Source organism: Numenius arquata, chromosome 5 (assembly GCF_964106895.1).
Source record: "Numenius arquata chromosome 5, bNumArq3.hap1.1, whole genome shotgun sequence".
NCBI lineage: Eukaryota > Metazoa > Chordata > Aves > Charadriiformes > Scolopacidae > Numenius > Numenius arquata.
The window spans coordinates 63,197,241-63,224,667 of NC_133580.1; the positions used below are offsets into that span (position 1 = coordinate 63,197,241).

The 27,427-nt window shown below is 36.1% G+C and overlaps 1 protein-coding gene across 5 annotated transcripts in view; it reads left to right on the top strand.

Annotated features, from left to right (window-relative positions):
- The window catches only part of SLIT2 (slit guidance ligand 2), a 257,533-nt gene that overhangs the window by 173,972 nt on the left and 56,134 nt on the right, over positions 1–27,427 (top strand). For 3 of the 5 annotated variants that reach the window (XM_074147922.1, XM_074147924.1, XM_074147925.1), the window contains exons 10-17: positions 12,820–12,891; positions 13,557–13,628; positions 14,169–14,240; positions 16,131–16,274; positions 16,420–16,583; positions 17,336–17,359; positions 20,905–21,055; positions 26,290–26,364. In XM_074147922.1, coding sequence (XP_074004023.1) covers positions 12,820–12,891; positions 13,557–13,628; positions 14,169–14,240; positions 16,131–16,274; positions 16,420–16,583; positions 17,336–17,359; positions 20,905–21,055; positions 26,290–26,364 — 774 coding nt within the window. The remainder of the gene's footprint in view (positions 1–12,819; positions 12,892–13,556; positions 13,629–14,168; positions 14,241–16,130; positions 16,275–16,419; positions 16,584–17,335; positions 17,360–20,904; positions 21,056–26,289; positions 26,365–27,427) is intronic. The other 2 variants (XM_074147926.1, XM_074147927.1) reach the window with 1 other exon arrangement.

The window sequence follows — 27,427 nt, forward strand, 5'->3', positions numbered from 1 at the left end:
AGTTCCCACACACATGGCTTTATTATCTTAATCACCGTTTTAAGCACATGCTTTGGCAGGAGCTCCCCAGTTCTCAGGGAGAGAGGGAAAGAGGAATGTGCTGGTTCCCTGTTGTTTTCTGAAGGATGTACAGGCTATAACAGCCAAATTATTATTTATTCACTCATCTTTATAATACTACCATCACCAGATTCTTGCGCACAAGAAAATTGACATTATACTCCTATTTTACATGTGACAGATGTTGTCCAATCTCTTCAGTACTTTTCCATATTTTCAATCTTTTTCTGCATTTTCAACTGAACATTGTCATCTGATTTTGTAAACATACTTTATTGACAGGAACATTTGAAAAATCCATAATACTTTCAAATTCTCTTACTCTGGACAAGTTTCTCTGCCCCAGAATGTTGTCACCTGTTCATAGGCTGTATTTGCAGAATCCAGTGCTGGGTACTACCAACCTGTCATGTTATGCTTCAGCCAACTTCATGGTCCACAAACACCTCTGGGGCCTGCATCTTTCCTGCCTTTGGCCTTCACCTTATTGTATCTCATGTGAATAACCTCTTCCCATGAGGCTGACAACTTTATTGTCAGCCCTCCTTTATAGAGATACTTAAAAATTGACAATTTATATTTGTGAGATGTCATTTTTCCATCCATTTCTGTGTCTTATTTCTTTGTTCTTATGTGTGTAGCAGGTTACTCTTAAGAATATAATCCATATTTAGTTTTTGAATGTCCATAATACCATTATTTTTTTTCTTGAGGTTCTTTTGAAGTTTGTTTTCAACACATGCATGTGGTTTTGTGATGTTTTGCCATGTTCTCTATCCATTTCTTCCATGCTTTCTCTCGACGGGAATCCTGACCTCATTCAACTCCTCAGTACCCCAGGAAGCACTGATTTCTTCCTCTTTGCACAAAACAAAATTCCTTTAGATACAATGTTGTCTGATGTGCTTCTGCATGAAAATACATTTTATTTGTTACATTATCAGTCCATCTGGGACAATGCTGCATAAAATATAAGTGGCGTTAATAATGTTGTTATTCTCTTCCTTTTAGCGTGTATAGTTAAAGTGCAGGTTTAAAGTGTATTTTCCATGTTGATAATTTTGTGCCTTTTTTTTTTCTTTTCTCCACGGGGTTGATAAATTAACCTATATCTAGATAATGTGCTAAAACCCCCTTTAAATTGAATATTGAAATCCTTAAGTTGAGTAAAATTTTGCATGTTGAAGCTCTGTGTTCACTCTTCCTGGAAAAGTAAAAGAAAAGGTTTTCTGTTTAGAGTCCAATACTGATGTCATGACTTTGCACTGCCTTGATAGTCCTGCTGGACAACTGGTTTGGGCTGACAGTTTAAGACAGTAGGAGCTGTCTTCTCTGCTGATGGCCACTTCTGTAGCAGAGCTGGCAAGGAGGCTATGTTCTCGCACTACACTGCAGCCTCCTTGTCTCCGAGTTCGGTGTGAAAAGCTAAACCACTGAGGAAAATGGGTTTGAACTGGAAGCTGAAGTGGTTGAGGAACGAGCAGGTGTTCTGTGATGGTGGGAGCAAGGGGAGGCAGGGCCAGTTGCCAAAATGCTGTCTCATTCCAGTGTGGTTGGATTTACTAGTAAGCATCGGGGTTTTGTTGTACTGCTCCGTCTGACTTCTCCATTGGTACAGAAGTCAGTTGGATAAAACTAGCGATTCCCATTGCGTGAAGTCAATTAGCAGGCGATGCATTGTCTGCCAAGTGCCTCTTGGGAAGATGCCTTCAGTAACAGGACTGCTTATCTCCAGGTTCCTGCCAGTGAAAGTGGAAGGGGGAATAAAGCCTGCGGTGGTCCTCTCTTTTTCCCTTCTGGTGTGATAAAGCTCAGAGCAAAATTAAGTATTCAGCATCTCAGTAAATGTAATTCTTAATCTTTATTGACTTAGTACAATTGTAACTGTACCAGTTACACCCTTTCCGCAAAATTAATTCTCCTCTTTATTATCTAAATAAACTCACACCCAGCTAAATAAGAATACCTAAGCTTTTCTTTTCAGGGTCTGTCTGATAAATGTGATATTGTTTGAGAAAGAAATACTTAATATTCCCCATGTATTTTAAAAAACAGAATAATTGGACACCCCCAGTTTTTTTAGTGCACCTACTAATTCTGCAGGATGCACAGAATTATGAAGGTGCACAGATGCACCTTTGCCTCTGGGCCAAATGAAGAGGTTTCATACTGTGAGTGACCTACAGGAAACATTTTGGGAACTTCAGAAATTTCCCATAGCCCTATGTCTGTGTTGTAAACGCTGTGATGCAAAATACATTGCCCATAAATGTTACACATTAATAGTCTTCAAAATTTTGTTATTTAGTGTGCCTTACTTTAGCATTTTTTCCATTGGCTTTAGCAAAGCATGACACATTATTAATTCATTAGAAACATCATAATTTGATTTGATTTACATTTGTTGTTTAAACCTCTCCCCTTTTCCAGAAGGGGAATGTGATGCTCTTTCATTGGCACGTTCAGTCTATTGAGCTTAACCAACTCCAGTGATCTAATGCACCTAGCGTCTCCCTCCTTTGTCATACAGCTCATATATTAAAGGCATTAAAGGTAATTCTTAAGGTTCAAAACTATTACTTTAATTGCTTTTAGAAAGTATAGCCTTTCTAATGGCGATAGCATTTATCAGCCTCTATGCAGGCATTCCTTCCACGTTTGAGGTTTTCAGCACTGTTAATCTCTTTTCACTCGGTTGCGTTTTAGAATTCACCTTCTGCGTGAAAATTCGTTGAATGATCGGCAGAAATAACTCTGGTTCCCTTCGAATAGAGACTTTTTGGCACGTGTTCAAACAGACTATCAGAAACGTTACAAATAGCGGCCCAGCAGCAATTCTATTAGTCGTACTGGTACCTTCTCTCAGAATGGTGTAAGTGACAGGCTCTTATTTCAAAAGAATAGGCCAAAAAGCCATTAATGAGCTGGACTACCTTGTGAAAATGCTGCTCTCACATTTTCCTAGTTTTCTGTTCTCTTCTCTGGCTTGAGCTACCAGTCGAAGTGGTTCTGAAACCTCTTCCCTTACTGTACTATTATGAATTAAAGAAAATAAATCCAATTGCAATAAGTGTTTCTAAGAGGGAAGAGCGTCAGGGATTACCTGCTCTGATGCCCACAGCTTTGTATAAATGATTAATAAAGCAAACAAGCATGGAATTAAATTGATTTTTGTTTATATTAAAACCACTTAAGTAATCAAAGGAAGGACTTAATTTGCCTCTTTTTAGAAGGATAGCAGTCACTACAATGGTGTTTTGGGGAGGAGGAAGGTTTGCTGGAGAGGAGGGTGAATGTAGGATTGCCACTGTTAACTAAGCAACGGTTGTATAAATAACTTTAGTCTTTGTAAGGTGCAGAAAAAAATCTAAACCACATAATATATGAAATTTAAAAAAAAAAACAAATAGGAGTCAGGTATTTTAACAGTTCACCTTCATTATCCAGTGTAGTGGAAAGTCACTGACTTCCTAATGGCTATGGCCTTCAAGGTAAAGTTGTTTTTTCTTCTGAATGGAGCTTTCTAATGTTTGAATGCCAAAGCTAGAAGCTGTACAGTTGTTTCATGATAACTTTATTTAAATTTCCCATGAGTTTCCTAATTTGTCCCCTCACTCTTGTCTCATCTTACCTTCCTGATTTCTGCTATTTTTCTTCGTTTTCATCTTCCTCCATCTCACTCTCCCTTATACTTTGTTTTCATAATTCTGTTGATTAATGATCGTGTATTATGCCAAGAACTCAACTACTTCTTTGTGAGCCATGTGATATTAAGCAGGATTAAAAGCTCCTGAGATTGCTTCTCACAGTAACACTCAAATTATATTAAAGAAGAAGGGGGGGGGGGAAAGGGAAGGAGAGAAAGGGTGAAAAGAAGATGGAAAAGAGGGGAAAGGAAATGAGGTCTGACAGAACTGAACTTGACAGATGGACTTAACCAAGATAGAGTGACGAGTGACCTGATCGCACTGCGGACACTAGGGAAGTGCTTTGCGGTAATGCAGAATTTTATTTGAGAACTGGGAGCTCTATGTGTGTGTCTTTTCCCAGCTAAGCTTGGCATGTGTACCATTTCACCATTTCTGTTGTCTTTTAAAATTCATCCTTAGGTAAAAGTCCAAAGTACAACCTTAAATAAATCAATAGTGAACAGAGAGACTCTTCCAGTGAGATGCAACGATGATGCTGAGGGTGACACTTTACAGAGTCACTTGGGAAGGGTTTGCGCACATTTATGGAGGACAATTCAAAGACTCACATAGCAGGAAAACTCTGAAACGTGAGAGATAAGGCAGCTTTCTCTATTTTTAGCAGCTCAAAGTGTGAGTTGGCTATCTACAGTAGCCTGACAGAAATGAGAGCAAACCCTGCATCTTCGCAGCTTGAAAGGAATGGGCCCGAAAGCCAAGGAGAGGATGCAATAAGTTACGAGACATAAATTGGTGATTGTTTTCCAGCGTCTGCACTTGTTTCTGCTTTCCAGTTTAAATCAAAACATTGATCTTTTTAGGACTTACAGAGAATGTTAGCTCATAAATATCATTTACCTCTTAAACAGTTAAGCTGTCAGCCAAAAGTCTTGCACATCCAGTGAAGATCTGGAAAAGTTTTGCCAAGTTGGTTTATATATATATGTATGAATATATATATACACATGCATACGTACGTGAACATAGTCATTAGTCTTGTTTCACTGTGTATTAAGATTTTTAGTAGGTTGCAAGAATTCTCTATAACCGTATCTATCTTTTTCCAGAAAATACATGTTAACCTTCTGATGCTACCCTAAAGACTTAGGTCTCTGGTCTCACTATAAAATGTTTCACAGCCATTTAATTTCTCTTATGGATATTTTTGAAACTTTTTTGGTTTCTCAAAATCTTTTCTTAATTCCTGAGATACAATACTGCCAGTGTATTCAGGTGTCAAGTGAAAAGATGATGTCTACTTATGGATAAAAAAAATTATAATAGTTATTACAGTATTCAGTTGCTTATGAACACTGATACATACTTTGGTCAGTTGGAAGCCAAAAAAACGTGCCAGTTTTTGAATTTTTGGAAATTGCTGTGTTGGACTTGCATTATTATTAGTTGCAATATATTAGTTATATGCTTATCTTTTCCCTAGAAGTTTATTCAAAAGAATTCACAGGAGTATGGCTTTACATGAGGAGGAGGACCGAAAAGGGATCCCAATGAAATGGAAGTATCTGGTGCAAAATAGCTGGCATGAAACTAAAATTTTAGTATCAGTATAAACTGTAATTGAACCTTTCCACATACTGCAGCACCTAATTTTAAAGGCCACCCTGTTTAGTCTGTTAAGGCAAATACCGCCAGTAGCGCTGAAAATCTTTGCTTGAAAAGAAACCTGTTACTACTTTATAATTTTGCTAGAAAGGTTTTATGATTTGCCACTCCCTATCCTAAGTGACGCTCGGTTTAGACTGGTCATCTATGGCATCAGTGATGTGAATATAGTTCTCCCTAATATTATTTTTGGTCGTGGGAGGGTCACTGTTTCTTAGCAAAACCAGGATTTATGCCCATTACAGTATAAACCAAAATGTTTTGTTTTCTTCACCAAAAATGTAGAAATTTGATAAAATCTTAACAACTTTCATATGATATATGCATATAAGGACACAATAATGAGATGTGAATAACAAAAAATGCATTATCCAAGAGACAATGTATTGAATAAATGTGAAACAAATTAAAATTGGGTAAAGGAATCTATTGAGGTATTAACCTCTTTACCTTAATATGTTTAATTTGCCAATACAGACTTCGCTGAATTACATTTAACTTACCTTTGGGATTCCTACTGTAATATTTCTCAGGCAAAACTTAAAATCTATTCCATTTGAGGGCTTCAAAAATAGATGGGTTTGCTAATTTGATAGCTAATCCTGTCTGCTTAATACACACGAGATAAATGATTTGTCATGCTCCTACTCAAATATCTTCCTAATCCGAAAATGACTGGTAAATCATGTGGCTTTATGCTTTTTAAAAAAAACCAAACAAACAAAAAACAAAAGGCAAAAAACTTTCCTATTTTAGTTATGAGACATAGTGATTTTTGTAGGTAGAATACTTAATCTGTTCTTTATTAGCATGTGTTCTGTGCTGCCGTTGTTCACATCTTTGGCTTTGTTCATACCCTTGTGTCCTATCTTAAAAACTAATTAAATTCAGAGGGCAGAGGATCATTTCAACAGTCAGAAGGATCTAGAGACACAGAGCAAAACAACTGGAGAAGACACATGAAACCAGTGCTGGTTTCCAGAGACACTGGGAGTAGGTGCTGGCCAGAATGAACACTGTTCCACCTCTGGGGGTTTTGTGCAAGTTTCTGGTGCAAGTTTCTTGAAGTAGAAGAGGCACCTTGAGGGACATCTCTGTACTCTGCCGAGGGAAAGAAAATAACTTAAGCATGGAATAAGTGAATATTTTATACAGCATGAAGGGAAGCTGGAGAAGGCCCATCTAGCTCTTCCAGAAAAACCCTCCTAGATCTCTGACAGCTGTGCCACACTCCAAAGGTGTTGTTACTCTTGGATTTTATTTTCACATATGGCTCTTCACTACTGATAACTTTTCCTCAGCAATACTGTGAGTGAAGTTACTGTAAAAGAAACTGTGGATACTGACTTTTCATGCTTTTCTGGTTCATCATGAATGAAATGCTTTCTTAATTATTTGCACGTTGCTAAATACATGGTCCAGTAATCAGCAACGACTTGTGAAAAGTGTTCTCAGTTAAATAACTTTATTTACATTTTGGTGGCAAATTTATGGTGTAAGTCCATGTGGTGTTTATCAGGTAGTAAGGACTCCTGCCACACTCTCTGTCTCACACAAAGGAGGGATTCTCAAGCTGGTGTTTCTCCTCAATGAGAAGAGGTTGACAAGTCACTGCTTGTGATAAGCCAAGAGTATAGCAGGATTACATCTATTTTTTGTGAACTTAATACAGTTACTCTGAGCAGCTCAAGTAGTTTTTGTAGTATAACAACTCTCATCAGAAATAGGCTAATTAGAGAGGCTTTAACTTGACTCTAGGTGACTCGGGCTAATTACACTGGAGCTGCGCTCTGACAGATGCCAAAGTACTGAGCCAATAATTCGTGAAGAAGTGGTGCCTTTTGCCTACAACCTGAATCTGTAACAATTAAGGAATGTAAAGCATATCATCATTAATGGTGCTGTAGGGTTCAGAGCATGAGATGGCCCTTTCTGTGATGAAAAATTAAACAAATGCAGGTTTGGGACTTGTTTTTGAGTAAATGCGATGAATTGTTTAATAGCTTTAGAATGACAATTCTTGTTACTTTTTTGATGTAATGCAGACTAAGGAGTCGTCTGTCATTTACAATCAATCCCCTGAGGAAATATTTGATAGAACGATTAGGCTGGATGTTAACAGTTTGGCAAGCTTTAGGGCAACATTGACAGTGATTCTTTATATGCAAATATTTAGGAAACTGTCAACCAGATTTATTAATACACAGAATCAGAGCCTGAAATTCTGAAGTGCAAGCAATGAAGTTGTTCAAAATACATCTTTTGTTTTGTTAGACATGGATGATATCACAGATTTCAACAGAATTCTTTTGCTGCTAAAGTTAGAAGCGACATTTAGTGGATAGAAGCACTCTGGAGGTGCAGTTGTTGAGAAAGAAAAAATTGTACTTTGTTTAATAGCCTCAAGGATTTCTGTAGCAAAGGAGACCATTACTGTTTCCTTATTTTAAAAACAAACAAAAAAAAACCCCAAACCTGGCAGATGTTGCATATGATGAGAGATGTGTTGGCTGTGTATTGCAGTTCTTCAGATTCAGGAGCTGCACTGAATCCCATCACTGAAATCTATTTTCTGTTTTCTGACAGCTGTTTTTGCCATTTACTTTAAAAGCAGATGGGGAAAATGCAAAGAGGAGCTGTCAGTTTTATTACCATGTATAATCAGCATCTGTGCAATACATCAGACTCATTGCACAGCTTACACTTTCTTCTCTGTAGTAAAAATTCTTTTGGGGTTTCTTGACAAGCTCCTTGCAGACTTTTTGTAAATGAGTAGATGCTGGAATTAAAAGTATAGATTAATTAACTGCTAAATCCACTATTGTATTGACCAAATTTACTTAATTGAGATGTTATGTTCTGATTGTTTAATTATAAAATGTATGGCTAATTTGCTGCTCCATATTCAAATTTGTGTTTTCTTAAGGAAGATGTTTTATTTTATTTTACTGTTATGGAATACCTTTTTTTAGATATATCTCTGACCTCTTAACATGCGTTTAGGTGCAGCACATCTCTGTGTGGTATTTTTTACCTTTCTCTACTGAGCAGGCTCGGTATATTGTAGCCCATCTACATGATTTGAAATAAAAATGATTCTGTAGAGAACAGGGTGTTCTTCATTCCCAGTCTGCCTTCTTTCCTGGTGCAGGAGTCTTTCATAGAAATGACTTTTTATAGTGGGAAAATAAGCTAGTTTGAAAGTGTCAGTATAAATAAGAATGTTGCCTGTCTCGGTAAGTGCGGAAGTAGTAATCAGTAATGGTGTGCTGCAGGCTCGTAGTAGGGAACAGCATCCTCCTGGAAAGTGTCAAGTGATTTACATGTCACAGGGCTCTCTGGAGACTGGGTGGGAAGAATCCGTCTACTGGCTGGGGACCTACTTTGATTTGATTTGATTAGGTTGAAAGTCACAACTGCAGGAGCACCGTTGTTTCTTAGAATAGTAGGTGGTTATACATTGCGGTGTCTGCAGTGATAAGCAGAGGGGAAAGATTTCGAAAAAAAGAAATGTTCACAGAACATTTCCTAGATAGGAGAGATTAGGGAATAGTCTTCAAAAAAAGGTTTCAACCAGTTTGGCAGTGTTAAAAGACAGTAAAACACTTATGTATTGATGCAGGACTTCTTTGAAGTGCAACACTAAAAGGAGCAGGAGACTTAATACTAAGAGCATTAATTAGCGTTTGTGTGGTGATGGGCAGAGTACTTCTACATGAGGCAGTGCAAGCTTTGATGAAGCATGTACTTAACTGTTTTCCTCCATTATCTTATCTTATTAAATATGCTACTAAAATTGACTGTGGCTTTTGAAAAAGAAACCACCAAGGCACTGTTTATGATACATAGATGATCATTTATAAAAAAGACTGACTTCTGGGATGACTTTGAAAGGAGATGTTGTGCACAAAATTTAATACAAGTTCCATGGAAAAATACTGATATTAGCTTTTTGTTCTTCTGTGATATAATGGTACTTCTGGCCATGTCATTTGTGAGCACTTACTAGCTGATTTTTTCAGTAATAGATAACTACAACCCATACTATTCCAGAATTAAAAATGTTTCATTTAATATGAGGAATTACTATAAAGGAGTTTTTAATTACTGTGGGTTTTATCAGTAGAATGCAAATTTCCTTTAGATATTAGTCTGTCTGTGCTTTGTGACCCTGGAATATATCTAATTAGATTTTCTCTGGAATAGTGGATGCAAATTTTCACTCTGTGAAATTCAGCTGATTCTAGGAAGATAAAGCAGAAGATTAGAGGATAACAAAGCTTGAAAATGTGAATTTGATTTACTTTCTTTACAGACAAAGTGGGATATAAAAGATTTTTCTTCTGTGTTTATATAATCTTATTTTTCCTTTCTTATACTAATCTCATTTTCTAAAATGTGATGTGTCTTAGTACATACACTTTGGTGTGAGTTAAGAAAAAGGCACACTGAGATGATCCTACTATAACAAATCCTTTATCCAGAAGAGCTTGTAAATTTATCCCAGCACTGCACAGTCTGTCTATTAGGCTATAAATTTCTCACTTAAAGGAAATGTTAGGTAAAGTTGACATGGAGTTCATTTTACGTATCCACCAGTGAATTGGTAGTTCACTCTATTAGAACTACTAGAAAATTAGCTTTCAGAAATATACTGTAGCAGCACTTCTTCAGGTTTTGGACCCGTATAATTTGTAGACAAATTGGACACCAGTAAATTAAATCTTCTCTTACATCTCATTAAAAATGGCATACACGTATCCTGTAGGGTACTTTGGTTTATAGAATTAATATCTTTTTTAAGTTAAAAGAGTAAACTGGAAAATACTTTGTGTCTTAATTCAACACTAGACCTTGTCTTTCTTTGGTTACATCCTGCATTGTGTCTAGTTAAGAGCATTATATGTTTAAAGATAGGTGAACGTAGACTGGAGCCCCTCCAGCGCTAAGTTACAAATCTCTACATCGTGGGCTAATAAGCAGCAGTTATAAATGAGGCTTGTGACAGCCCCGCGTGGGAGCCTTGCCACTGCAGTATCTGTCTTTCCCATATACACAGAGGCATTTTTCCCCAGTGACTCCCTCCAACAGTTCAAGTCCTCCTCTGTAATATGGCCTAATCGTTCCCTGTCCTTTTTACGGCCTCTTTTCCAGTCCTCTGCATGTCCCCTACATGTTTCCCTGTGCAGGAGATGCTTTGGCTGGTTTTCAAAGCTCCACACCTGATAAATGTCTGGTCAGGCTGTCCCTGGTGGCTTGGCAGTTGGTTGCTGCCAAATAGAGTGTGTAACAGGAATGGATGGATGGCTGCCATTCCCTTCATGGATGGGTTAATTTGGTTTCTCAGCTCCTTGCCATTGCTAAAATAAGGAAATTTTTAGAAATTTATTATCTGAAAGTTTTACCTCTCTTTGACCTAGCCAGCTGAGTAGAAAACTCGATGATGAGCATGCATAATCTTCATTTTCTGTGGAAACTAAGCTAAAAATGTAGTGTAAGAACAGAAAATACTTGGGTTTGGTCTAACTTGGTGTTGACCTTTAACTTAAGCAAGATTTTACTTATTCAGATGTTAGCTTTCTGCATCTACTCAAGTGTACGTGAGAAGGGTGACCTTGTTCCTTTATAGCCTAGTCAGTACTTCTGGTCTGATGCAAAATGTGTTTTGTGGGTCCAAAAGGCTCAGCTAAGGCGAAGAAAGGGTCTGACAGAATATCGTGTTTATGGAAAAAGTTAACAGTCTTGTGCCATGGGATTCCCTGCAGTGTTTAAAATGTACCTGAAAACTGTAGCAAGGTGACAACATTTTCCTAGTTAAGGACTTTTTTTAAATATGAACCCTGTCTAAAACAGCTCGAATGAAGTGAGATTTTCTGTGTGTTGGGAAGATTTTTTTTTTTTTTTTTTTCCTTTTTCTTGGCTTCTTTATAAGCCATTCAAGAACAAATTCTGCTAAGGTAGACCATGGTCAGACTTAAAAGAGATTTTGAGTATTAAATGTATAAATATCTCTATCCGAAGCAGTAAGAAAAAAATCTTTCTTTAGTTCAGCTATACTGTGATCTCTGGAGAAACTTTACAAAAAGAAATAATTGTTGTAAGGATAGTTTCTTGGAAAGACTTACTCAAAATGAATATATGAGCTTATTAGTTACACTGCACACACAGAGAATTTTATGTCTCTCTATCAGAGCAAAAGTGAAACAGAAGAGAGTTAATAGAACAAGGGTAAAAGGGGGGAAAAAAGGCTGATTTTCCTCCCTCTAGATTTAAAAAGGCTTTTTGACCTTAGATTCTGAGTCAATGTCCGAGTGATTTAAAATAGTGCAGTAAATTCTACAGAAGTTTGATTCCATATCTGAAATAGATTTTTGGCATTGTCTTTATGTGCTTAGATGACAGTAAGAGTTGATAGCTGCGCATGAAAGAAGGAAATAAAAAGCTTATTAGATAAGCATGGTATGTATGTTTGAGTAATACCACCTTTTCTTGTTGTACCTTTTAGTATAAATAGTTTCATTCCTTATGTCTACATAATAGAAATTCTTGCACTGCCATAACCATGAAATACTGTGGTGTGTGAAGAAGTAGCTTCTATTTTAAATGTGCTTATTGCTGAATCTTTCGAGTTGTTGGCAAGTGGGCCATAGGTCTGTATTAGCATAGATTTCCCATACGCAAAGCTCTGGAAGTTGAAAAAACTCTTGGAAAACTGTTTCCATCAGCAAATTCACACTTCGCAGTATGGCAAGTTTCAGTCACAGTCACTATACATACAAAGCAAATGTGGCCTTGTAACATAAACTACAATTTTAGATAAAAATACTTGTTTAAGAGAAGTTAAAAGGGTGGCTGTGCAATCCTAGTATCATATCTTAAAAAAAATGTGTTATGTGCTGTATCTAAAGAAGTCGTGTGTGCATGTTTAAAAATACGGCATTTGCCTTGCTGCAGGTAGCAACATATGTTATTTGTTCTCTAGGAACATTCCTCTCCTCTTTCTTATGGTTTGCATATTTGAATGATTAACTCACAGAATTCTTTAGACATTTCTAAATAAAACTGGCTATAAAAATTGCTGTATGTGAATAATACATTGGGTTCATTAACTCAAATTTGAATTTTTTAATGACGGTTCTAGCTTAAATTTTACAAAAAACTTGTGTGCTCTGAAAATAAGTTTTTTTTAGATACAAAATCAAGATCGGATTTTAATTTGCAACATTACACTCAATAGGTTAAAAGGTTTAGTTTTACAGTTTTAGTTTTACCTGATTCTTTTGTAATGAAAAATGAAATGACCTTGTTTCTCAAGATAAAAATTATACTGAAAAAGAAAGCAAAAGCAGCCTTCTTTATTAAAGTCTATCTGCTCTAGTTTGTTATGGCTTTAGATTGCTGTTTGGCTTTGGTTTTGTATTTTTATATTGTTACTATTCTTTTGCAGACGGTTAGAACAAAATTCAATCAAGGTCATACCTCCTGGAGCTTTCTCACCGTATAAAAAGCTTCGAAGAATGTACGTACCCAATAATTTAGATTTAATGTTTAATTTTCATATATATATACACAGACAGATATATATATATATATAGAAAGATATATATAAAAGTTAAAAAACAAGTAAAGGTCATACAGAGGAACTGCAGTCAATGTGTGAGCATTTAAGAAAGTTTGACTGCTGGAAGATTAAGTGATATGGCAGCCTGGTTATTAAGACCATATAGCATCTTTGTCACATTAATAATAATTGATTTTTTTACCAAGTATTGAAATTATTTAATATTGTTCTGCATAGAAGCAATATGTTACTGTAATGAATGTTCTATTACAAAAATTAATTAATAGGAATAAGCCTCTTTTATTTCAGAACCCCTTTGAGGCAGTATAGTCCTGTAGCCATAGCAAACAGAATTCTTTATAAAAAGTACTGAGGCAATTAGGAAAAGTAAAATTTTTTCTTTTTTTTCAAGCATTTTAAAGGTCTATTTTTAATCATGCATTTTGTTTCAGTGTACTGGCAATTTTAGTGTTTTTTTTTTAATTAAAATTCTTTGGGAGTGTCTCACATAAATATTTCAATTTCTTTATCCCTTCCATGCCTAATTCTAATTACATATTATTTCAACGTTTTATGTTTTGAAAATATCTTGAATTAACTGAATCAAATTTCATTTATTTCAGTGACCTGAGCAATAACCAGATCTCTGAAGCAGCTCCAGATGCTTTCCAGGGATTACGTTCACTGAATTCACTGTAGGTATCTGTTTGACATGTGAAAACAGAAGCAAATTTATCATATTCTTTTAGTGAAATTATTTTGGATTTTTGGCTCTCTGCAGACTTTTCATATAAATTTGATCAATTGAGAAAGGTGTAAAAATAATTTCAGAATGTTAGAGTGATGATTGAATATTGTCTCACAGCTGGACACTAAAAATGTATGTTTTTTTTATAAATACATTCATGGGAAAGAGTTGAACAAAATCAAGCTTTTTTTTTTTTATTCCCCAGTTAGTTTTTCTTACAAGCAGCAAATCCACTTACCAAGGTCCCTTGGTAAAGCTGTAAACAGTGAGGTGCTGATTTCTGCTGGGAGCTCTTTGAGGAACACACCTTTTGGGACAATGTGTGATCCTGCTGCCTCACAGGACCACAAGGATCTTGCAAGAATCAAGTTGTTGCTTTTAAATACCCTGCAGGAAAATGGAAATTTCTTTATTTTTAAAGTCAAAATCAAATAGTATATGCCTTTCATAATGGCGACTTTATTTGCTTTGTTATTTCCTGGTACAGTGTCCTCTATGGCAATAAAATTACAGAACTTCCAAAGGGGCTATTTGAAGGACTATTTTCTCTGCAATTGCTGTGAGTATTTTTTTTTTTTAATATTTATTCTATTTTTGGATGACTCAGAAGGGTAAACTCGATGAGAGAGATATGCCTGGAGAAGAACTGGCAGGAAGTCCTGTATATAAGATCAGAGTATAACAAAAAACAAATTATGTTAAAGCCAAAGGAGTCGATACTGTTGCAGGCCACCTTGCCATTCATCCACAAATTTGATCATAGCTCAGTTAATGTCTCAGCCTAAAATGATTAAAATGAAACTCTTGTGTGGAATTTATAAGGATAAAACACATAAGATACGATACTGCCTTGCCCTGTAACCAACAAATAGTATGTATAAAGTTGTGTGGGAACCTTAGAAGGAATATTTTTATGTTTCATACAGAGAAAATATGGGAAATAGCAGTGGAGATGCTATATAATTGTATTTCTTGTTGTACCCATGGAAGAACAGAGTTGCAATACAGTTTCATTGATGACTTTTAATGCTTTCTGACACTCTTCTCTGTACAATTTTTTCACTCTATGAACTCCAGCTGCTATTTCCCTTAGCACTTTGGAAATTTCCTTGTGTAGTCTTATAAATCATTTCTATTTCGATTTAATACTGGGACTAAAGAAGAATGTCATGGTGATATGTTTACCAAATATTTTCAGTATTTAGCATCAGAGACTGTGCACTAGTTGTACTGTGTAAAAGAAATTTGTGAAACAGGCCATAAAACAACAGTGGTGGTTTTGGAAGAAATTGTTCCAGAATAACTGACTTGTTGATTTAAAGCTTCTTCTTAAAGAATTTAAAACTTCTTCCCATTTGATTAGACATATTTAATGTCCAGACTTTATGGTGTTGTGTTTGGCAAAATGTCTATTATTAAAAAATCATTGAACATGGCGGATCAGTAAGCAAATACAAAGAAAATGCAAGTTCTAGCACCACCTAGAGGTTTACATTTTGATTTATTTTAGTCACAAACTAGTATAGTAGCGGGGGGGTTATGCATTCCTGTTTTCCTTCAGAGATTAAACCCTACCAAACCAAGGAAGAGACACCTCTGCACTTCTCTTTATTCTGTATTTAAAAAATGTCCATCGCTTGATATACTGAGCATAGACAATACATTTCAGTCTAATTAAATTTCTACTTGTGTGGCGAAACTTTTTATCAGAGCATTGGTTTTCAAATCCACCATTCCATTCCATTCCTGGCTGGAAATAGGAAAAAAGTCAAAAATATTTGGTTATAAAAAGGCCTCTAGTTGAATGACATTTTTATTTTTTTTCCTCTTCAAAAGCATGAAGGAGTTGGTTTAGATTGGCTTGTTTGTTTTAACTTTAGAAGTCTGGGAGGTACAGGGAAGAAAAGGTTCCCTTTGAAGATGGAGAGGAAAAAGGATCCAAGACAGATTTGGATATATTCCATGCCACCAGTTTTTACTACAACTCTGTTAATGCGGCAGCATGCTGATTAGTAACATATAATTAAAAGTGCCACTGCACATCTCTTCCAGTTAATGAACACAGTGTTCAGTTCCTTTTTTGTTTGTTTATTTATTTGGCAAAAGAAACTAGTTTTCCTTGCAGATACTTGATTTTTTAAGCTTGTTTCTTTGCACAGACAAATACCACACACACACGTTCTCTCAACACATACAAGAAATGTGATTTTAGCTGAACAAACCCCCACATTTCAACTCCCAAGGTGCAAATATTTAAGAATAATTTCAGAGTACCTACATAAAATATTTCGATTCGCTGAAATCCCTTATGTCACTGTCAATTAATATTTATTCCTATATCTCTTGTTCTGATTACAAACACGCACAAAGAATTATCTCGGAAAAACGCTGAAGCTGCAGCGACACTGAGCGAATTCTTTCAATTTTATAATTGTCTTCCATTAAACAGATTATTGAATGCCAACAAGATCAATTGCCTGCGAGTTGATGCTTTTCAAGACCTGCACAACTTGAATCTTCTTTCTTTGTATGACAACAAGCTTCAGACCATTGCAAAAGGCACCTTCTCACCCCTACGTGCCATTCAGACCTTGTATGTATGCTCGGGTTTGTGGCTGTCTTCAGTAAGACTTCATATTCTACAATGTACTAAAAATATCAGGAACTGCTGAGACCGAGGGGAAATAATGTGTGAAATTATCTTTTTTGTTTGGTTGGTTTTTTTTCCTTCATGAAAGGCATTTGGCTCAGAACCCGTTTATCTGTGACTGCCATCTGAAGTGGCTGGCGGATTATCTTCACACAAACCCCATTGAGACCAGCGGTGCCCGTTGCACCAGTCCCCGCCGTCTGGCAAACAAAAGGATCGGCCAGATCAAAAGCAAGAAATTCCGCTGCTCAGGTAATTTTCTTAGTTCAGCTGCTCTTTTTCTTTTATTGGCAAAAAAACAGTGGTTATAGAAGTTCTAATGAAGGCAGCTGACTCTCTACGGAATTATTAAACATTGCAGAATCTTTTTTAGCTCTTTGACTGAAGGGGGGAATCATAGAAGTCATAGACTATTGGATCATGGAACATTACTATAGTTAACACATTTGGCACTATTTCTGAGTAGAATTGAATCTAACAAAAGAAATGCAATATATAATACTTCAGAATGAAATGCTAAAGTTATTCACTACAAGTATCACCAACATAAATCATTTTGTAAAATTTCCACAAGGCTCTGGAGTATGTGAAAGATCTAAAAATTTCTAGCTAAATATGGAAACATGACATATTCATTTTATAGCAGGGAGCTTACCTCATACTGAAATTTACTGTTTTCTTTTTCTAATCTTATTCCATTTCCTACTTACATTTCTCTAAATGCTAACTTTTGTCATATGGTATCCAGCTGTTCCAGGTGCATTTCACATCCTACAATTTATTCAGTCTCAAGTGCAAATACCAGATGAGAACTGTTTGTTATCCATGTTCCGGATACATTTATGACTATTCACACTTTGTTGTTTATCAGCTCTCGTTGTGAATACACATTTTTTCACTTAATTACCTGTAGTTAACTGTAGTCCATACTTAATCTAATAAAACTCATTCTTTGCTTGCTGACATTCAGGTGCATCTTCTATTTTTTTTTTCTCTTTATTTAGCTAAAGAACAGTATTTCATTCCAGGTAGGTTTGGCTCTGCAGTAAGATTGACTAACTGCAGATACTCTCTCCCTTTCCCCCAAAAAGCAAAGTTTGTTATAGCTTTTAGGAGACTGATGCATGTGTATTAACATTAGTCAATACCTGTAGCTAGACCTAGTTTTCCTTTGTAGATTACTAGTAGCTCTGTTTTCTGAATATAAGAGCTTAGCATGCAGCTCCATTTACTTTTTTTTGGTCTCACAAATTTGCACAGAACCTACCAAAAAGTTATACCTCTGCCTAAATTATTTAGAAGGTTGCACCTGCTAGTTCATACTTCAATTGACACCTTTACTTACCTTGTACTTTGCCTTTCTGCCACCACTGTCTTTAAAAGGTAGCTCCCGAGCTGCTTTTAAACACAGGAAACCATACTATCGTCAAAGAGCTAGTACAACTTTAAGAAACATCTTACAAATGGACGTTTTCTTGCCTTGCTTTCATGCTCTACACTGGCTGCAGCTACTGCTTGCTCACCCTCCTTCTGTTTGCAAAAATCCTAGTGGGATGCTTGGAAAAGCAAGCTGATGTTCTTCATTAAAGGCATTCTGTGGTTACACGAATACAATGAATCAGAAATGCTTTCCAATAAAGAAAGTGAGACTTTAGAGTTGGGGTGAAACAGCAATTTACACACCGCTTCGAGCGACAATAAGTCTATGATATTTTCACAGAAGATTTACTGATGTTGGCCCTAGCTCTTTGAAATATGTTTCTTTCTTTATTTTACCTTGCTTGTCAGGTGTGTGCACTGATTTCTTAATAAAAAAAAAAACAAAAACGAAACAACGATGCACTTGCATTGTGTTCCTAACAGATTATAAATGATTGATTGGCAAAATAAAGAAGGGAATAATGAATCTATTGATGAATTACAGTATGTGATTTGCAAGCAGGGATTTCTACCATAGTTTAATTTCTAGAAAAATATCTACAATAATTGATTATGACACCAGTGCACTTGTTCTTTCAAGTACTACAGGTATATTGTCATTCTGCAGTGTCTGAAGTACTGATTTATTGATTGGTCTTAGTCTTTGTCTTTTAAGCTGGTATGTTTAACAGCTCTTCTCCTAATGCTGTGTGATGTATCACTTAAATTTGCAGCAATCATGTGAAGTTCTTCATGCCCTCATGCTAATATGTTGGTTTGAATATGAAGAAAAGACAAAATGAAATCCAAAATAAGGCAGCAATTTGTCAGCATTGGCAGCCGCGAAAATGCATTTTAAAGCAGCATAAAACAGAGGGGGATTCAATTTCTCAAACCTGTAGTACCACTCAATTCCTTAATGAGTAGAACAGCTGTATTCCTGCCACAGAGTGACTTCTACTCAACCTTGCCAGCACAACTTTTGTCTCTGAGTTAGAAGTATTTTCTTGCCAGCAAATGTCTTCACAGCCTGTTTATAATATGGCCACACATGCAGTTTAGGTTTGTTTACGTACCCTTTAAAAAATGCTATTCTTGGGGGGAAAAAAAAAAAAGGAAGAAAAAGAATTAAATTAATCAAAAAATGCTACAGATTTGCTTCTTGAAATACAGCTTCTGTGCTTTCTCTTTCTATTAGGTGATCAGAGAGATGCTGCATAAAATTCTTTTAGTTGTTGAAGACCTTGTCCTTGAATATTTTACTTGTTTACTTTAAACTGCTAATAGTGATTTACTCTGGATGCAGGAGGAAAAAATGTATTTGTAGCCTTGTTTTGGGGTGATAAGAAGTGCTAAAAAGACTTCTTTACACCTCAGTAAATACTGTAAAAAGTTAGCATTTCTTTATTAACTTAAATATTTTTTATATTTGTTTTAAGTATTTCATTGGGAGATCTTGATCTGCAGCCACTAGGAAGTCCTAGTGGAATTTCATTATAGTCATTTGGAAAACTAAAGTTTATACATGTATTAAATCATGCATTTGAAAAAATATCATTTGTTACCTAGCTCATAGTAATATTCCGTGTAGTTATATCATATGGGTTACTTAGACATTTACAAATGCTAGAAAACATTATATGTGATGACTGTTGGGTTGGTTTTTTTCCTCCCCTGAAGAATCTGTTTCTTCTATGTTTCTATGGTTTATTAAGGTTTTAAGTGGCATAGCATGTATATATGTTCAAGGGAGCAGTTTTTAAAGAACACATTCAAAATAGTGAAGAATAATTCATGGGAGGCAGTAATCATCCTATATGAAATCTGTAATTAACCCCAATCTTTTCTTCATTTTAAAATGCCACTTAAAATGAATTATTCTTTCTCTCTGCTGAAGACGGTATCCCTTAGCGACATCTTCTAATCAAACTAAAGTTGGGTAGGGAACATGAGAGCTTAGTTCATGTTTTGTCTTAATTGGGATTACTCTGTCTTTCTTTCCTTCTTGGCTATCTTTACTTTTGCAGGAGTTCACCATTTTGGCTGTAAGTAAAGTTCAGTGTCTGAGCTAAATCACAATGTACCTCCCAGCCCTGATGCACCTTCTACTAGTCTCAGTCTTTTCACCTTTGTCCAAGAAGAACCCACAGGTCCTTTCAGCTTCTCTTTGTTTTCTTTGTCACCCACCCTCAGTTCCTTACTGGATGTTTTCTCCTGATATGTTTAGGACGTTTTCTTTGAATGACTCTGGGAAATGGTGGAGGAAACTTTCAATGTGGTTCTTTTTTTTTTTTTTTTTTGTACTTTTTATTTAATCTGTGACAGTAATACTGTTACTCTGGCACTGGACATTCAGTAATAAGAATGCCATGTCACGTAAGCAAGTATTAAACTTCAGATGCTTCTGTAACTTGTACCTACTCCTTCCTCTTTTCCCTCGCTCTTATCCTTGGCCTTATGGATGCAGTTTTGATAATGTAGCGAGATTTTCTGTTGTGCTTGATCTAACCATGTGGTTGTGAGGTATGAGTAAAACATGGTTCTGTCAAGCACCATGGAACGTCACGCAGCTTTCTACAGCATGGCAAGCTGCTGAGGCTTAAGTCAGGATCACACATTTTTTAAATTAAAGCTGAAAACAGGGCTTTCAATCTTACGTGTTTCAGATGATGTGGAGTATCGGGACTTTTAAAAAAAAAAACCAAACAAACCACAGAGGTTAATGAAGTCCGGTCAACAATACAAATTTGTAACAAGAGAAAGAGAAAAGGTGGCATTCAGGATCTATTTATTCTTGATACAGAGAAAGAAAATAAATTCTAAAAGAATCAGTGGCATTTGTGTGATTAGCTATAAACAAGGCGAGATTGGCTGACAACATAATCAGCAGAAAGTACAGCTGTGAAAAGCTCAAGTTAATGTTATTCTGTTATGTGAAGTTGGTCACAGTTTCTTTTTCCAGCATATCTTAAGCCCCTATATTTAACCCTCTCTTGAAGCCCTCGTGTCTGTTCAGTATCACAGAGTTTATCATACATTTCCCAAGTTGCCCACCCGTTATCTGCATTGCAGACATCTTTTCAACCTTCTCACAAGAAGCAAATCTTATACTTTATTGACTCAGTATCTGTATTTTGACTTGACTCTTCCACAGGCACTGAAGATTACAGATCCAAATTAAGTGGAGACTGCTTTGCAGATCTGGCTTGCCCTGAGAAATGTCGCTGTGAAGGGACCACAGTGGACTGCTCCAATCAGAAACTCAACAAAATTCCTGATCACATCCCCCAGTACACAGCAGAGTTGTAAGTTGAACCTGTAATGAAGCCTTATTTGCTTATGGAAAAACTAAATTTTTCAAATATAAAGCCACAGCTTTACTTTTTTGAATGACAAAAAGTAAATGTAACCTCTGTGGTGCACTTCAAAGGATTAGATATTAATAAAAGTTATTTGTGCATCATTTCGGTACTATATGGCCTTAAAAACTTATGATAAGTAAGTAAGGTAACTATTCTATGTTTCTAGTTCTCCAGTACATGAGCTACCCGCTTGGATTTCTTTTAAAAGGTAGTGGTTTTGATTTTCACTACAAAACCAAGTATGACATCCAGTAACCAGAGGTCTGTCTTAAAAAGTGGGTTTAATAAAATGGAGCATTTAATAAAATGGAGCTGATTCTTCTTATGCAAAGCACACATTATGTGTGTCAGGCAGGAGACCAGAGGAAGATAAAGCAGACAAACAAGACAGAGTTGGGTTAAGAAGATGAGATAATCATATAATGAACAGAAAAGAAGTCACAGATTATTACTTGCTTAATAAGTGCCATATGGGAATGATTTGTAGACATTACAACTGAGGTGGTCTTCAAGGAGGGATTGAAAGATAAAATTAAGACAGCTTTACAAGGTTTTCCCATGCGCAAAGTATTGTATGAAAGGGAAAGCAGAAATGCTTGAACTATCAGCGGGAAGGCAGGAGGTGAAAGTGGCCATCTTTGGCAGAGTAAAGGCCGGGGGAAATAACTGTTTTCCCTGGGAGATTAAGCATAAAGAGCAAGGTAGGGGCAGAGATGTGGAGGGAGGAGTATTGTGATCAAGTTGTGACTCCGAGGGGTGAGAGGAGCAACAGTATGGCACATCTCTTAAAAGAATGTCTATTGGCACAGTAGTGAAGGTATGAAATAATGAGACCATGCTTAAGGATTTGGACTACCTGGACAGGAAAAGGAATCTGAAATGGAAATACTCTGTAAATAAATATGGAGATTTTTCTCTGTCTCTAAGCTGGACTTGAACTTAGTGGTGTTCTAGTTACAAATCTAAATGGTAATTCTAGTAGCACCCAGAATGATGGGAAATTCAGTTCAAGAAGTGGCATATGTGGGATAAGAAAAGCTCAGCTTTTCGCCGTGTTCACACTGTTGATTTACTGTTCGTGAAGTAGAGTCAGTGAAGAAACAAATTGATACACAGTCTTGGGTAAAGGGAGATAGATTTCAGTGGAGAAATGCATTGTTTATTTATTTTCATATAGGGATAAAATATAGAGGATGAAGAACCAAAAATGAGAGAAAAAGAAAGAATATTTTAGTGTGGAAGAAGGTCCTTAAGAATACAGAAAATACTCATCAAATACATATAATGTTATGGTATAATATTTTGAGATAAAATTACTTGAATTGAAGAATAAAAGCTGATGGGTAGCAGGTTAAAATGTAGGAGGAGATCGTACAGTAATAGTTGTAAAAATCGTAGCTACTAAACCAAGAGATGAGAAATGGAGTTGTTGAAGTGACAGGCTTACATTGTCTTGATTCTTAGCAGGATTCATGTTTAATTCTTTCAGCTCTGAAGAAATAATAATCTTAACTTACTATTTTAATTGTTGATTTTCATATTCATTTATTTACATGTGGAAGATAAACTGTCAAGTGTTTTCTTTCTGTAATCATGATTCATACATATTACATTCAGCAGAAACAATTAAATCATCAAGCCTCATCTGCTGTGTAGCCTAAACTCTCAAAATTCAGTCAACAAAAAAATTGTGTTTGAGTAAAACATAATTCATGTTTGGTTACAGCACTTCTTTCAGGAAACATCCAGTCTTGTTTGAAGGTATCAGTGGATTTAAAATCCAACATTTCCCTGACGGTGTTACAGAAGTTAATCATCTCCCTTCACTTCTGTTAAAATCTTTTAAAATGGGAACTTTTCTTTCCAGATGGAATCTGCTTCTCTTCAGTTTCCATCACTGCTTCTTTTATATTTTTTGCTGCTAAAGAGCCCTTTTCTATCCTGCTCTTTGTCCAAGTAAAATGGTTTTAAACTGTAACAAAGTTACAGTTCAACCTCCTTCTTGGTAAGCGTACAGATTGTTCTTTAAGTCTTCTATTGTAATAACAAGGGGGATAGAGAAATTACTTCTATAGGTTTTTTTGCTTCCTCTAAAAATCCAAGTGCTGTAGCTAATGCGCTCTTCTGGTATTACCTCACTGATGCAAGAGTTCCATCTCTTTCTCTTGTTTCCTCCTGTCTCCTGTTATTCCTGGTCTTTGATGCACTGCCTTTGTTGCTCCTCCTAGGTCTTCCTAGCCTAGTCTTAGGCCCTCTCTGTGATTTCTGGTTCACAACATTTACTGGCATATGCGAGAAGAGCAGCTATACCAGGAAGGTTCAGCTATTCTACCAAAACATGCAAATATCTTGCCCATTGTGTTAATAAAACAAGAAAAAGCATCAAATAAAAGAGAGAACAGAATATTTGGACATCGTCATCAAATACTTCGTTTACTTTTTTGTTTTGAGAATGACGTGTCCGTACTTTTCCTTGAAAAAAAACCCAGATACAAATATTTTTAAGGTCTTTTTAATGATCCAGTGATTTACAGATAACAACTATCATTATTGCCTTTACCACTAAAGAGCACTGGGCTCAGAAAAAAATGGTAGTAAGATCCAGAAGGAAGATATCACTGCATCTGTTAGTTTTCCAATCATCTGTAATATTTTTGATTCCTCTGTGTGTGGTGTCACTTACCATGATAGTAGAATGAAAACTTCTTGCACAAGAAACATTCAAGGTCAGGTTGGACGGGGGCTCTGATCAACCTGATCTAGTTGAAGATGTCCCTGCTCATTGCAGGGGGGGGTTGGACTAGATGACCCTTAAAGGTCCCTTCCAACCCAAACTATTCTATGATTCTATAAGTATTTAACAATTCCAGATATAAAGCCACAATCTCCAGCCATAGTAATGCCATGTGATCCATGCGGTTACTCCTCTGACCACAAACCCATAATTTGTAACTCTTGATGTCCCTTTATTTGTGGATCTACCTTCAGTGATTGTGATATCACCATATACACACAGTTAGAGAGAAGAAAAGTTTTGTGTTACAGTTTTAACCAAATTGTGACACAGTGATTCAACCCGAGTGCTTCTTTTCTATCATAGAGAAGTATGGAGAAACTTCTCAAACACTGAGAATCTTCAAGACACATGGAAAATTCTTAAATTTTTTTTCTGTGATATTGATAGTAGACTAAGACTAGTTTAAATAAAATAAAAATTCAAATTCTACATATGACATTTGGAAGGACTAATTAGCACCACAAATATCATATTGAAAAATAACCAGTAAGTAGTTCAAGAGAAAAGGCTGTGGTGGTGTTATCGTACGTATTAAAGATAAAGGATTGCCATTGGGCACTGCTGCAAATTTCATTTTGGGATGTATGTACTGGAGTGTAGTATGTAAGTTACATGAAATAATTGTTTTACTGTACATAAAAATAGTAAAATACCACCCGGAATATTGTGTCAAGGACTTCACATTTCAAGGGGGTTATGGATCACTTGGAAAAAATTTCAAGGAGAAGAATCGTGTAGAAATGAAGACTTCAGAGGAAAAAAGGAAAAGATAGAATACATTTGTGTGACCCAATCTTGAGGGAGAGACAAAGTAAATTATTTTTAATATGTAAAAGATTGCTGTGGAGAGGAAAGGAACAGATTGTTTCAGTGCGGTTAGAAAAGTTCGCAGTAGAGCACAGAAGGAAGAATTATTAGACTCAGACTCAAGTGTTTTCACAAACAAGTCATTCTACTAGATGATATAGCACTTGAAAAGTTTTTGAAAATGTCAGGATTTATAGAATGCTTCGTGCTTTTGTTATTGATGGACAGGGGATAAAAGACTCTTCACAATGATGATGTAACCCTGTTAATTGACACTGTGCAAAAACTCATTGGATATGGTCCCACTAAAAAGTCATCCAGCTGATTTTCAGAGCCAGTAACATCTTTTGAATTTCATGTTTCTTGTACTTCAGTGTGGTATACAAATATTCCGTGTATATCCAAAAAACTCTTCCTGCCTTCTCTCAGTTTGGTTCCATGCTGAGACTATTGTACAGCCATACCTTCAGATTTACAACCTTAATTTCCCTTCTGGCTGTCATTGAGAATGAGCAGGAAGAAAGGATGAAAGGATGAATTCTTTTATTTTCTGGTTTTTTTTTTTTTTAATCTGGTCTTGCAATAAGGCAATTCTGAAAAGTATTCTGGGTTTAGAATTATGCCTTATTTCATTTTGTGGTGATCTTGTCAGTCATCTTTTTTCCTTCCTATTTAAGATCTCTAAATAAAAGCTGGACAGACTCCCTTCCTTAATATGATGACTCCATTAAAACATATAAAGCATCTAAGACTTATAATTTCCGTTTTCTTTTCAAGAGAGGAAATAGGGAATACTGGGCCAATGCAGATATGTTTTGAAATACAGAAGATCCCCTAAACTAGCAGCTGCTAAAGGAATACTGTGCTGGAACAGCCTTGGTACCTGGATAGGAAATATCAGTATCAGCCAGTATTTGTTGCTCATTGTATACCTGCTTGTAGTGTTACAAAGCAGCATTTAATGCTTCCTTATGCAATATATGTGTGGTAGGTGTAGTGGTCTGAAGATGAACCATGGTCAGAGAATTGTTCTTAAATTCTTGGGAAGGCCTATGCTGTGCGTTTCAGTCCCTATTCAAAAGAAGCACTGAGCATAAAGTAATTATTTCATTCTTGTAAATAGTGTTCTGTGAGCACCTCCAGATGTCTGGCAGACCCCACCTGATATCCTTTAAAGAACAGTAAACTAATCTTCAGTGGTTTATATGTACTTCTTAAAGATTTTTATTTATAATTCGCCATGGAAACCTTCCTTAGTTACATTTTTGTTTTTCTTCCCTTAAAAGAAAAATTAAAAACATCTTCATATATTTCTCAGTACTTGTAGTTGTATTATATTTTGTGATCTGGTTTTGATTCTGTATGTCTTATGTATGCCTAAATTTACCTAATAAGAATGTTCATTCACAGGAATTACCAGAATTAGAAATGTCAGTATATACGGAGTTGTTCTTCAGCTACCAGTTGAATACCAACTATTCAGTTAAACCAGTCTGAAAAGCTTACTTAGTGTGGAACGTTCTGTACCAGTGCCTGAATATTTTTTTTCTGAAATCGATGTCATTTCTTGTAGGCGACTAAATAACAATGAATTTTCAGTCCTGGAAGCTACTGGAATCTTTAAGAAACTTCCTCAGTTGCGTAAAATGTAAGTGCAACTTCATTGACCTTGTCTATTCAGATAGTATCTTAGGTCCTTGCTGTGTTTCTCCACCTTTCTTTGTTCTTACCTATAAAAGATTCAGCATATTCCAATCAAAAAACCAAGCATGGGTTTAAATGAATCACTGTGGTAGATCAGAGTTGGCAGCTCTTCTCTATGGGACCAGCCATGGCCAGTAACAACTTCATGTGGTGTGTAGATCCGGGACCTTCACCGCAGTGTCCAACAGCTGGTCTGTTCTGCAGCCACAGCAGGGAGCTCCCAGTATAAGCTGCTCAAAAAAGGTTCCAGTAATCTTTTGTAACTTCCTGTACTACTCCCTAACCAGGCAATTTTGCCTCTTTCAGCACATTCAAGACATGCCTTTGATTCTGTGCTTCATTAAACTGTCATTAGATGAGGGGAATATCAAAATTAAATGACTGAGGAAAAAATGGCTTGATAGCTCATCCATGTAAGCCCCTGTTCACAGTTCATGTTCTAAGAGGAGTTTATAATCTTACCAGTTGCAGATGTTATTAAAAATAAGTCTATGAAAAGCTTTTCTTTAGCTTATGTACAAGACATATTTGAGAGTACATCATTTAGTTAGACTTAGTGACTCTGCTCAATCTTTTCAGGATTAAATCCAAGCGTAAATAGTAGGTGAAGAAAAATGCAAGTAAAAATAGACCAATGAAAATGATGCGCTGCTTTTTCAATGTAGTCACCAAGTTACTACCATTTGTAAAAAGTTCAGTCTGCGTTGCTAATGACCAAAATCTCAAGGGGAGCAATAGTATTACTTAATAAGGCTAACAGTAGGTATTATTTAAACTATTGTTAGCCTTATTTAGATCCTTGCTGGCAGCTGTCATGATCACAAATAGTTAAATACTTATTCCTGATTTTTTTTGTTAGTTAGTATGCCAAAGATTAAAAAAAAAAAAACAAAAAACCACCAAAACCCAACTTTGCTTTTGACCTATGCACTTGAGTACACCTTGCTATTTTGGATTGGGCTCAGATACCTAAAAAAAGAATGTAGGAAAGTCTGGCACAGCAGTGT